Below are 12,431 nucleotides of genomic sequence, written 5' to 3' on the forward strand. Positions count from 1 at the left end.
CGCCGTCGCACTCACGTCGTCACTCCCGCCGCGACTTCACCCTACAAGTCTGCGCACGCACTTGCGTAGAACGTCCGTCCGGGGTCCTCCGGGGCGGCCGGGTGATTGGCAGCTCCAGGGGCTTCCCGGGACCCGGGTGCTCTGCCGTCTCGGGAGAGGAGTCGTGCTGAGTCGTGCTCCTGGTGGAGTTGAGCTGGCCCCTCTCTCCACTTACGGATCCCACTCAGGGGCGCCGACTGCTCCGCTTCCTGTCCACCTCCATGGCCTGGCCCAGTGCACACATCTCACTGGGGGAGTGAGCCAGTGGTTGGAAGATCTCTGTGATCTCCCCAAATTCCACTCTCCTGAGTCCCTCCCTGGGACCTCACAGCCACGCGGATAGCCACAGGGTGCGGAGAGTCGGGTTGGTTTGTTCCCGTTGAGAGTAAACCCCAATCGTGCTTGCACACGCATCTTGGCGAGCCAGTCCTGGTGGTTTAGGTGTGCCACAGTGAGGACGGGCCGAGCAGGCATGCCTGCTGCTAGCTGCAGCAGTCGGATGCTGCCGGTAATGCTGTGAGTGCATAGCACCTGTGCAGGAAAGGGGGTGTCCACCTCGTGAGAGTGGCCTCTTGGGGGGAGGGTGACACACTGAGCAGAGAGAGCTTGGGCCCAGACACCAGCCCTATGTCAGCTCCCGCAGCCACGGGGCTCACCTCCCCGTGACACTGTCAGGGGCTCCTTGTTTGTTCACTCTTCACTCTACAGCCTGGAAGCACCCCCAGGCACCGGTTGAGGGGCCACCAGCCACAATTGCCCCCTCCACACACACCTGGCTGCTGAGCCTCTGCTGCTCCTGGTCTCAGAGCTCACTCAGGGAGCCAGCTGCCCACACACCCACCCCCACGCCTGAGAAGCAGAGACCCTGGGCAGAAGCATCAGCCCAACTCCAGGAAGAGAGAGACGTGGCTCAGGTTCCCCTCAGTATCTTTAATTGGCAACTCAACCCTGAACATGGTCGTTCCAGGCTGGCCCTATGGGACAGCACCTGTTCCTTTGTGAGGTGGTGCTGAGCCAGAGCTTCACCATTCCCCACCCAAAGGGCTGCCCCTGGAGAAGCCCGATTGGACGTGTCAGTGTCAGCTGACACCACTTGTGCTTCCCATGAGGGGACGATGACTTGGGGCAGGAATGCCCACCAGTGAAAGCTTCCAGATTAGGTGTAGAGTTAGGGGGCGGGAGGAGCGGGGGCTGTCCACAGAACAGCCCTCAGAGTGAATCAGCATTCCCAGGGCCTGGCTAGGAGACACTGACCCCAGCCCCACACTCGGTGACCTGGGCCTCTTCCCCCGAGCTAGGACATGTGCCAGTCCCAGTGTCACCAGGCCCAGGAGGGAACAGATCCTTCCCTAGAGAGTGGGTTCACAAGCCCTGGCTCCCAGCTGTGGGCTGTGACTCCCGTTATGGGGTCTCCTGGTCAGAGATGCCTGTTATGGATTGGGGTCAAACACTTCCGGCCACAGGCCAGTGCGCCTCAGGCTGGCAAGCTGCCTGCCTGCCTTCCTACTGCATGGAGGACACGATGTAGGCTGTGGCGATGTACTTCCTGCCGTTGCCGTAGGTGCTCTTGTCCCAGGTATATGTCTGGATGGCCAAGGGGTGTCCACCCAGGCTTAGCTGGCACCTGTGGGGAAGGCCATGTGGTCACGGGGCCACCCTTGCCCTGTCTGGGTCCTATAAGCTGCCCAGCACAACAGCACTGATTTGTACAGGGTCAGACCTGTTCTTTCTCTTCTGTTCTCCCAAAGAACACCGCTGCTCTCTCATCCACAGGAGCACTCTGAAGCCCTGGAACCCCCAGGCTGAGACATTCCCAGGTGAAACAGGACCTCAAGGGCTTTGGAGCAGCAGGAGGAGCAGAGTCTCCTCCAGAGGCCCCAGGCTTAGTGGGTCTCGAGGTTTCCCACACAGACCCAGGGCCCAGCAGACATGCTGAATGCCCCCAGCAAGCTCTGAGTGACCCCAGGTCCCAGGGAGGGTTTCACTTGGTGGAAGCTATGACTCAGCAGCGGCTTAGCATATCAAATCCCATACGGGAATGCCCAGGTAGAGCCCCAGCGAATCTACTTCTCAGCCAGCACCCTGCTCATGTGCCTGGGAGGCAGTGAAGGGATGGAGCGAGACCCAGGGTCCCTGCCATCCATGTGGGAACTCCTGGCTCCAGGTTTCAGCAGGGTTCAGCTCTGGCTACTATAGGCATTTGGAGGGGTGTAAACCAGCAGGTAGAAGAGCTCTCTATGTCTCTCCCTCTCTCTCTGTCACTCTACTTATCAAATAATAAAACAAATCTTTAAAATCAAAGATTTCCCTTGTGGGGAGAAGCAGAAAATGTTTCTGAAGCTGGTGGATTAACCCTGAGGCCAGCGGGTGTGCCACTCCACCCCAGTTGCCTCCCCAGTCGGGCTGCTCACTCTCGGCCTGGCCTGGCGATGAAGCACAGTGAGTACAGCGCAAACTCGAACTCAGGGCTGCTGCCGATGAAAGCCGAGCCGACTTCCTTATAGAAGCCATCCCAGCTGAACTGCAGGGCCAGCACGTCGGGGTATGAATCCCACTGTGAAGAGAGGGCAGCAGATGCGTTGCGAGGCTGCCTGCAGGTGCCATGGGAGGAAGGCAACCCTCTGGCCCCTGCTTGGTACAGAGAAGGCAGGATGGGGGCAGTGGGCCCAGCACTCACAGGCCCATCGTACACATGGCTGAAGTAGTCAACCAGGCCCTCCTTCTCCTGCAGGTAGAAGCGGATCCAGTTATGGAAACCCGTGACCTTGCCTTTCTTGATTTCACCTGTAAGATCCAGGCGTGTGACCCGGCTGTCCCAGCCTCTCCCCAGGCCCCAGACCCTTTAGTTCTGGCCCTCAGAAGGGTCCCTTCCCTGGCTACCTGCCCCAGTGGCCACTGGGGGATCCTCGTGGCTCTGTCTCAGGGGTCTAGCCAAGGAGGGACTCAGGGGCAGGACTGTAAGCAAGAGGCCACAGATGTGGCCAGGCCACCCTGAGGCCAATGGCCATCCCAGAGGAACCCATATGTGGGTCTGTCCTGCTCGCACTCTGAGTTCCTCAGGACAGGTCAACCTGAAGAATGGCCTCTCAGACCCACCATCATGTCCCCACATGCTCTGAGCAGCCCGGGCCCCCACCCCTCCACCAGGGTCCTCCAGGGCAGGGACCCACCCGAGAAGACGTGCTCAAAGCCACTGGAATCCCGTTCCTCGCCACTGCGGGAGTACAGCCCGAACCACATGTTGTGCAGGTCATCCACCAGCTCCTGCTCTGAGTCATAGCGGTCTATGGGGAACATGGGACCTTGTACAGGGGAGGCAGGGCTGGGGCCTTCGCCAAGAGACGCTGGGCCCAGCTCCCCATGTGTCCAGCCTCCCTTGCAGCAATGGTCAGTGGCACCTGCCATGCCAGGCCTTGATACAGAGGCTGAGGACTGAGCAGAGGAAGCAGAAGACAGTGGACAGCCAGGGGACTGGCCCAACGAACCCAGCGTGATGGAGCAGCTCGGGATGCTGCACCCCAAACCTGTCCCCAATCGCTTCTCAGCCTTTTGGCTAAGATCAAGTGTAGTATCCAAACCTGTCCCCAAGCAGGCATGTGTTGAGAACCAGATCCCCAAAACCGCGATGTTGAGAGGAGACTGCTGGGCCATGATGGGGCCACGAGGGCCTCAGCAAGGGGCCGCTTCCCACCCTGCGCCTGGACCAGGTCCTGTCCCTGGCCCGCCAACCTGTCTCATTGTTTTCTGCTAGTCGGACGCCAGGGGGCAGCTGAGGACTGTGCTGTGCCTGCAGCATGCCAGGTTCACCCTTGGCTCTGTCTAGAGCAGTGTGCACCATTTGCCAGAGCACCCAGCAAGACGCCCTAGCTAGAATGCAGCAGCTCTGGGCAGAGGGCCCTGGATGAAGCCCAGCTGCCTGGAGCTTGGGAGGACATGTGCAGGACCTGGCAACAAACTCAGCCAGCCTCCCTGGATTTTCTGTTGTTGCTGATTCCCCAGCAACCAGCCCCTCCCCAGACAGTAGGGAGCAGGATGGGGAGCTCCATGCTCTGTGCCCTGGGTAGGGTAGGCACAGGGCCTTGCCAGAAAGCCCCAGCCTGAAGCCAGAGGTGAAGCCTGATGACCAGGCGGCGGGGTGGTTTCCACGCCACCAATCTTGCCCGGTGGGCTCCCATACCTGCCCCATGCCCACACTGCATGGTGTGCCCACTGTGCCCGCCTGCCCATTGTGCCCAGCACACATGCTCACTCTGCTGCAGCAGGAAGTCACAGAACTCTCTCATGATAGCTGTCTTCATGACCTCACGCAGGAAGGCCTGCTGCTCGGCCAGCTGCTGGGCGCCCATATGCTCCCTGTGGCCCGTGGCCGGCTGGTAGTTGTTGAGCAGCCGGATGAAGGCCGCATATGTGGGCTTGGAGAACAGCTCCTCATTTACGTAGCTGAAGAGCCTGGGGTGGGTGGAAGGGACCCACTAAGGCCCTCCCTATGGGGTGTCGGGGATGGGTGGTGTGCACCTCGCTATGGAAGTTCAGCCCCCCAACCCCTGCCAGGCCTGCCAGATGCGGGGAGGGGTGGCTCACGGTTCAGGGCAACGGTCTACGCGGTCCCCAGTCTCTGAGGGCGAGATGCAGTTTTGGCTGTTGAGCACAATGTCTTCCTTACGGGCCTTGTTGGTATCAGCCCTGTAGATTCGCTCTGAGATGCTCCGCAGCTCCTCCCGAGAAATGGCGTCGCTGCTGCGAGAGAAGCCCTCTGGGGGCATGGCAGGGCAGGATCTCAGCCTCCACAGGCCCATGGCTTGCCACACCCTGGAGGTGCTGCAGGCTAGGGAGCCCTGGGTCTCGGCCTGACTGACCGTGGGCCTCACACAGACGCTGAAAATCCTCACAGCAATTTCTGAAGTGCAGGCAGTGGACATCGCAGTGGCAGGGCTGATGTCTGTCGAAGGCTTCCCGGCAGCGACCCTGGCAGGAGCCAGGAGCTGCATACAAGCCTGAGGGCAGAAGCGTGTGTGGGCCCCAGAACCTGGGCAGTGTCCACTAGGAAATCCCTCCCGATGCCCACACTAGCTCCCAGCCCTGCCACAGCTGGCTGGGCCCCTCCAGGCCCTCAGCATCACCCCCACGCTCTGGCTGAGGAGCAGGCTCACTGCTGGTCGCGGCCGTGCCTGACTCTTCCCCCAGTCCTAGAGATGGCTGTGGCTCCTTGGTGTCCTCTCCACCTGAAGACAAAAAGCAAAGCCACAGTTGAGCTCCCTGAGGGTTTCAGCCCTGTGCATGGGCCCAGGAGGAGACCTATTGGCAGAAGGCAGATGGCTGGCCACCACCTAAGGGGTGCCCTGCTCTCCAGGCAGACAGTGCGCGGAGGGTCCCAAGGCACTCCTCATAGCAGGGCCTTCCTGTGGGGGCTCCAGAGGCAGGGCAGATTGTCAGGGCAAAGGGCTATTCCCTGAGAAGCCATGTGGGGAGGGTATGCCATTTGCTGGCCCTGAGCAGAGAGGGCCAGCGGCAGGGGAGGAAGGAGTGCCCACCGACTGAGAGTCCCTGCCCCCTCACACAGTGGAGGAACACCCTGTCACCCAAGGGAACAGCGGGGCGATAGCCAGCTCTACTCTGCCCATGAAGCTGCTGCCACCATGGCTGTCCCAGTGTACACCAGCCTTCCGCTCCTGTGGTACCCTCTATAGTGCTTCTATGGGGAAGGAGTTTCCAGCTGTGAAGCTCAGGCATGGGAAGTGAAACACTCCAGCCTGGATGTACCACCAGCCTGGTGGTCTGAGAGGCCCTGCTTAGGCTGTCTCTGCTTGCCGGGTTGCCCATGGGAATATCTGCCTCCCCTGGGGATTCCTGCCTCCCATGAGATGCCCTGCCACTCATGGTGAGCTCTGCCACCTGTGGGTAGCCCTGCAGGCCCGAGCATGTTCTGTGCAGCTCTGGAGACCCACCAGGGTAAGGTGCTACTTCTCTCAGCAGACTCAGGCCACCCCAGGTAAAGCTTGGCATGGGGCACAGACGGCACTACTCCAGTTTTCCTGACAGCCACTGCCTTTGTGCCCATATGGCCTCAGTGACACCATAAAGCTGTGTGTCACAAAATAAAAGTTGACGGAAGTCTCAACATTGCGACCCTGAGCAAGCGTTTATCTGGCCATGACTGCTGTGGGCTCTAGGCTGGAATCGTGTGTCTGAGCAGGAATGGCCACATGGCCCAGGCATCTGCCCTGTCCCATTTGATGGGGTGTGGGGTAGGAGAGACAATCTGGAGGCATTGTGGCCATTAGGGCACTGCCTCAAGGACTAAGCTGTGTGTGTGACTGCTGATTTGAACTTTTGCAACTTGAGCCGTGGCAGATAACATTAGCTGTGTTAAAGTAGCCGCGTTTTCTCACTCTGCTCTCATAGAATCAGGGGCTTACACTTTCAAGACTGTGAATCCTGCAAGCTCAGATACTAAGGGAAAATGATGTCTACTATCTTAAGGAGATGCAAGACATGGTGCCCCTGTCCCCATGGGGACTGCAGTGCCTCCCAGGCCCCCAGCCCACGGGAGCCTCACCGGCACGCAGGCACATGTAGTCTGCACAGCAATCCCCATAGCGGGGACACCAGCTATCACACTGGCAGGTGCCACCCCCGGGGGAATCTCTCCTTGCAGCGAGACACACAGGATCCTGTCTCCCCTGTGAGTTAGAGGGGCTAGAAGCTCAGCTCCTGCCTGGTAGTGCCCCTGCAGGAGGGGGTCATTGCTGGACAGACACAGTCACACAGCCTCCTCCTGCCACCTGCCCAGCGCAGCAGGGCTCATCATCAGGCAGAGCAGGGTCTCAGTCCAGCTGCCCCAGCTGGCAGGCACAGCCCCTACCGGGTACCTGAGTACCCAGCTCCAGCCCAGACACCACAGGGCAAGTGGGAGTGCGGATGCTGGCAGGAGGAACCTTGTAGGACAGCAGGTGCTGCCGCTCCCGCCCCTTCCTGCCCGGGCTGCCTTCACATCCCCCTCCCCTGGGGCTCTCTGGGGACTGTGTTCTCAGCACCACACCTCCCTCTTCCTTCCAGACTCTGGCTGTGTTGGGACAGCTGTGAGCAGCCATGGGGGTGGATTCTGAGGTTGGGATGTTGTCAGCTCAGGGCCCAGGCTGTGTGAGTGAGGGCAGGTCAAGGTCAGGTGAGGACAGGATGTCTGATGTGAACCAGGGCTGAGTGTGTTTGGGCACAGCTGGGTGTTGAACTTGGTGAAGTGGTCACTTTGCATCGGTGTCTGGGCAAAGTTAGGGGTGGCCAGAAGGTGACATGAAGGCTGGGAGGGGTGTCAGGCTCAGGAGAGGAATAATTTAAGTCCTGCCTGCTCCACCCAGCTACACCGTCTCACAGCCAGGAGAAGGCTGGGGAGGCTCGGTGGTCAGGCCGGCTAGGGGGCTGACAGCAAGAAGCAGTGCCCTGGTGCCAAGCTGTCCACGACTGACGTTCTGCTTTCATGGCTTCCCAGCTACAGGTTCCTACTCAGGTTACTTAACCTGGGGTGCCTCCATTGCCTTATCAGGGGAAGTTAATGCAGCTTATCTCAGGGAATATTTATGAGGAGTATATGAGCTAATATTAGTGAAGCACTTAGTGCATGGAGGGGGAGGTGAGGGTTCAATGGGCTGGGCCAGCCTCAGCCACAGGCCCGTGTGCCCCTCAGCCATGGATGAGGCACTAGGCCAGCCTGACCAGTGCCGAAGTACCTTCTCACCAGGGACTATGGTCCCGTGGACTGGCCACGCTGGTCCCTGGGAACCCAGAAGAACCACTCTGGAATCTTAAGTCACACTCCTGGGCACTGAATGGTAAGGTCTGGAGGGGTCCCCAGTCAGCTGCCCGCTTGACCAGCCTGGCAGGACATCCAGGACCAGGGCAGGAGGCCCAGGCAAAGCAGGCCCAGGCCAGCAGAGGCCCTGGGAAGCATTTACTTCCTTCCGGCGGCTGGCACACCATGGGCAGCTGAGGTACTAGGAGGACCCCTGGCCCAGGCTCAGGGGGTTTGCTCTAAGTCCAAGCACTGAAGTCCCAGGAGCAGCCTGTGCCAGGGTCCCCAGGGGGTCTTCTGCTGGGGCAACTGGATCTGCCTCAAGGTAACCGAGGGACAACAGAGAGAGCAGGGCTGGGAGGGACCTGTCTGGGGCTGCCCAACTCCTTCTCCAGGGTCTCCTCTCTCCCCTTACTTCCTGAAGATATGCCAGGGGTCCTGCCTGGGCTCCCTGCCTCTATCCTCCAACATCCTCCTGTTGGCTTCTATTTTCTTCTAGTCAGATTCTGCCTCTTCCCACCCCACACCCCAAGACCTGTTGCTCATCCAGAGCCCTTGGTCTCAGGCTGGGCGGACTCAGCCCCGTGAACTCCTCCGGGAGTGCTGCTGTCTCCAAGGAGACTGCATCACCCAGGAGCTGTGTCTGGGCCCGCTGCCTGTATCTTCTCACTGGGATGAGGTCCCCAGCATGCTCGCTTGGCAGCACAGCCCTGAGACTGGCAGAAGCCCCGTAGAACTCACAATCCCACAGTCCCCTGCAGTCTCAGCCAGACTGACCACTGTCCCCGCCAGCCACTATTTCTCTGCCTCTCTTCCCAGGCTGGTGTTCCAGAACATCTCAGGGAACATTGGCCCTAGGATACTCCCCTCCTCCCAGGTGGGCGCTCAGTTGAGAAGGCTTGGCAAACTCCTCCACTGCACAAAGCCACCCCCTCTGGCCACGGACAACATTCCTGAAAGGTTTCCCATCTGGGGATCCTGACCCTTGGAGTGTGGCTGGTCCTCACATCTCAAGATCAGATGCTAGTGCCTGGGGTGCTAAGGCAGGCCTTGGGCAGGCAGAGCGGGGTCTGCTAGGACGCTCCCCCACCCCAGTTCAGCTCCCACATGGACATGCTTCCCACCCATCAACACGGCAGCATTGAGGTCTTGTCATCAGGCTCCCCCAGAGCTGCCCGTCAAGCCCTTCCCTATTCCTCGGGTCCCTGTCCTCTGACCCATTGCACAGCCTCCTGGTGGGGCTTTGTGGTTTCTTCCAGGGTCTGCCTCCCTCCTAAAGGGCAGGCCTCACCCCTGGGCAGCAATAACCTGCAGCCAGACTACTGGGAACCCCACTCTGTGCCATATGGTGCTCCCAGAAAGTAAAGTCTTCCAGAGGGCAAAACCAGCTTGCAAGAAGGGAGGTGTGTGCCCAACCCATCCAGCTGTGAGAAGGGGGTTTCTGGGCTTGCCAGGCCCCCAGCTCTTCATGGACTCCACACCAGCCAGCCACCCTCATCCTTTACCCTGCTCCCCAACTCTCTTCCTTGCAGCAGACCCTGACCCCAGCCTGTGTGCTCCAGGCTGACTTACCGGCACAGGCCAGGCTGCAGAGCATGGCCACCAGCAGTGGGATACCGGCCCTCATGGTGCTGTGGGAAGCCCAAGGGGGGATGGCTCTTCGACTTGATTGGAGCAGGTGAGCAGCCCAGACTGGCTGAGCTGTTAGAGGCACCAGGAACTGTGGGTCTGGAGCCTTGGGAGCCTTGGGGGAGAAGAAGAGGGAGGGACCCCGGGTGGGGCCAACAGGAGAGGGCGGGTCCTGCAGCTGTTTCAGTGAGGGCAGGGGGAAGGTGTGGAGGCCAGCAGGTCCTGCCAGGTGTTTGGAACAGGTCCTGCCAGCTGTGATGGCAGCAAAGTGGGTCATGCAGCCAGGCACAGTGACCAAGTCTATTATGGGGCTCTCCATCCAAGTGGGGGGCATGCAGGGACAGTCCCAGCCTCATTGCTCCACTCCTGGCACCAGCGCCAAGGGTGACAGATGGCAGGTGCCTGGGCGGGTGTGGGGCTCATAGGTCTCTGTGGCTATGGATCTGCGTGGGTCAGTCCCCAGAAGGGACGCTGATGACTCTCACTGAGTCAGCAGTTCAGGTTTTACCTGTTCCAGGTGCTCACAGCTTCCCAGGTGGAACAGTAGTTCTGGGAAGGGCCCAGCATCCCTTGTCTCCTGGGATCCCGGGGCCCCTCCCTCGTGTCCCTTCCTTAGTGAGGGCTCTTAAGTCCTCACAGATGTGAGATCTTCAAGCAGATGGCAGGCAGAACTGTGGTTCCAACAGAGCCCAGGGGCTTGGAAGATGGTCCCCTCCCTCAGGGACCTGTGAAACACCTGCCTGCCCACCTAAAGCTATATTTCCCAGGTACCCAGGCTGAGCAGTTGCTGCTGCAGAGAGTACAGATTGGATCTCAGATCCAAGAGACCATCAAGAATGGTAGCACCATGGGGTGAGAGCCTGGCTCCCTCCCCAGAATGGGGGTATCCCCCAGAGTGAGGGGAGATTGGCATTTGGGGAGTATGTGGTTGCCTGTGCAGTTAAGTGCTGGCACCATTTCGAAGGAGGAGATGGCCTCTGACCCCCAGCTTTGGGGGCTCCCAACCCCAGACTGGCGAGTCCCCTGCTCAGGCATCCAGTGGAGGCCAGAGGCAGAAGGCAATGGGAGCACAGTGCTTACCCAGCAGCCCTGCCGGGGCAGCATATACCAAGGCAGCCCCCATCCCGGGGACCTGAGGTCCCTGCTCCCACAAAGCTGCCTCCTAGACCCCAAGCCAGGAAACAGGTTTCACCTCACAGCTTGGTTCCTAGGGCTCTGGGCAGGCACTTGTGAGGGCGCCCACAGATGTGAGGGTAGGAGAGGAGCTGCTACTAGAATGTGGATGGGGGGCTCAGCCAGTGACTCCTCAACATGTGCAGCTGCCCACAGGGATTGGGTGTGTGCCCCAGGGTGGTGTCGAAGGCAGACCCGCCCCTCAGCTCCCTATTCCTCAACTCATGGTATCTTGGTGTCACCATATACCACAGGTCCCAGAGGGGCCACTGCTGTACCTCTGCCAGCCATGCCAGACAGCGGCAATAAGCAGGTTCCAGGCGACAGTGTGGGAGCCAGCAGAGGAGAGTTGTGGACAAAGATATACCTGCCTGGGGCCAGCCAGGAGCCAAGCCCAAAGGAGGTACCTGGCCAGCCCCGGCCCCAGGTGTGCCGGTCAGCCTGGTGGCTCTGTCTCTCAGAGGCAGCGACGACAAGTTTGGGAATCTCTGATCTGACAGGTGACCGTGACAGCTCCTGCCCCAAAGCCCATCCCCAACCAGCAGGTCCTTCAGCAGTGAGTCTTCAGAGGCTCGGCTGGGCAAAGGGGGTGTACAGCAGCAGGGCGCCTCCGCACCTCTGTTTCCCTAGCAGGCATGACCAGAGCAGGAGTTGCTCCAGGATGAGTCAGTGCCCAGCTGGCACACGAGGAGCCAGACGCGGCGGCAAACTGACTCAGCAGAGTAGTCAAGGAACCTAGCAGCCCCCCCGGGCAGGGTGAGGCCTGCACAGCTCAGCTGTCCACCCTGGGACAGTCCCTGTAGACGTCAGTGTCATCAGGCCTTGGGTGTTATCCTGCAGGACAGGTGCCTATCTCAAAGGTGGATGTCGCCCAACAGCTGTGCCTGACTCTGGGGAAAGCTATGTCCCACTGGCAACCAGTCGGCTCCAAACCCTAGCCCAGTGCTCCACAGACGGAACCAGTAAAGGTGCCACCACAAAGCCACAGAAGATAGGAGCCAAGATGGCTGGTGTCCACCCAAACATGGGCTTCCCTTCTTTCAGAGTCCCACTCGGGGCAGGGGAGTTACTGAGCATCCCTCACGGAGTTAAACCCGGACCTTGTCCACTGACTGTGTTGTTTACCCTTGCATGAGTGTCCCAGCATGTGACTATCAGGGTCTTCCTATACCCAGCAGTGGGCACTTGAGCCTCCTGGCACAGCATCCAGGGCAGGCTTCTCTTCCACAGGCACTAATGTTCAGTTACTACTACAGCTACTTAGAGCTGGCCACTGTAGGCAGTGAAGTCCCTGAACCACAGACACTACAAACAGGAAAAGGGCCCCCATATCCATGGCACAGGGCCACTTCCCACCTCCAGGCACCCACCTGGGCAGTGTCAAACTCCTTCACCCAGGCACCCACATGCCCACAGCTGCCCCCAACTCACACACCAGGAGGAAAACCAGAACCTGAGCAGGCTTCAGACCAAAGTGTGGCAGAGCAGTGCCAGCCCTGAGTGCCCGACTCTCAGGCCAGATATACAAGTGAGCCCGCACACAGCTTGCCTTGCTCCCAGGGTCACTGGGTGGTGTTCTCAGGGTCCCTGTGAGACCTCTGTTCCTGTAAGGCACAGCTGGGATGGGTGAGGGGCAGCCCAGGAGGAGGCTGAGAATAGTGGCTGATAAAGCTGCACCTGCAGAATGCAGCCCCTCCTACAGAACTAAATAAGGTACATTCCTTTGCCCCCCAAACCCTACCTTTACAGCCCCCCTGATAAAAACAACCCCTCATGCCCCTAGGCATAATTTCCCTGCCCTGTC

At 59.8% G+C, this 12,431-nt stretch overlaps 1 protein-coding gene across 1 annotated transcript; it reads right to left on the bottom strand.

Annotated features, from left to right (window-relative positions):
- Positions 1 to 1,236: 1,236 nt before the first annotated feature.
- On the bottom strand, positions 1,237 to 9,452 carry ENDOU (endonuclease, poly(U) specific). Its single transcript, XM_040979037.1, is given in 11 exon segments — positions 1,237 to 1,663; positions 2,451 to 2,593; positions 2,717 to 2,823; positions 3,210 to 3,323; positions 4,289 to 4,488; positions 4,621 to 4,792; positions 4,896 to 5,033; positions 5,190 to 5,255; positions 6,596 to 6,671; positions 6,673 to 6,719; positions 9,398 to 9,452. Coding segments are annotated over 11 exon segments (1,239 nt in total). The 3' UTR covers positions 1,237 to 1,542.
- Between the last annotated feature and the right edge of the window lie 2,979 nt (positions 9,453 to 12,431).

The sequence above is a fragment of the Ochotona curzoniae genome, unplaced genomic scaffold (assembly GCF_017591425.1).
Source record: "Ochotona curzoniae isolate NIBS_2020 unplaced genomic scaffold, NIBS_Ocur_1.0 contig_2927, whole genome shotgun sequence".
Lineage (NCBI taxonomy): Eukaryota > Metazoa > Chordata > Mammalia > Lagomorpha > Ochotonidae > Ochotona > Ochotona curzoniae.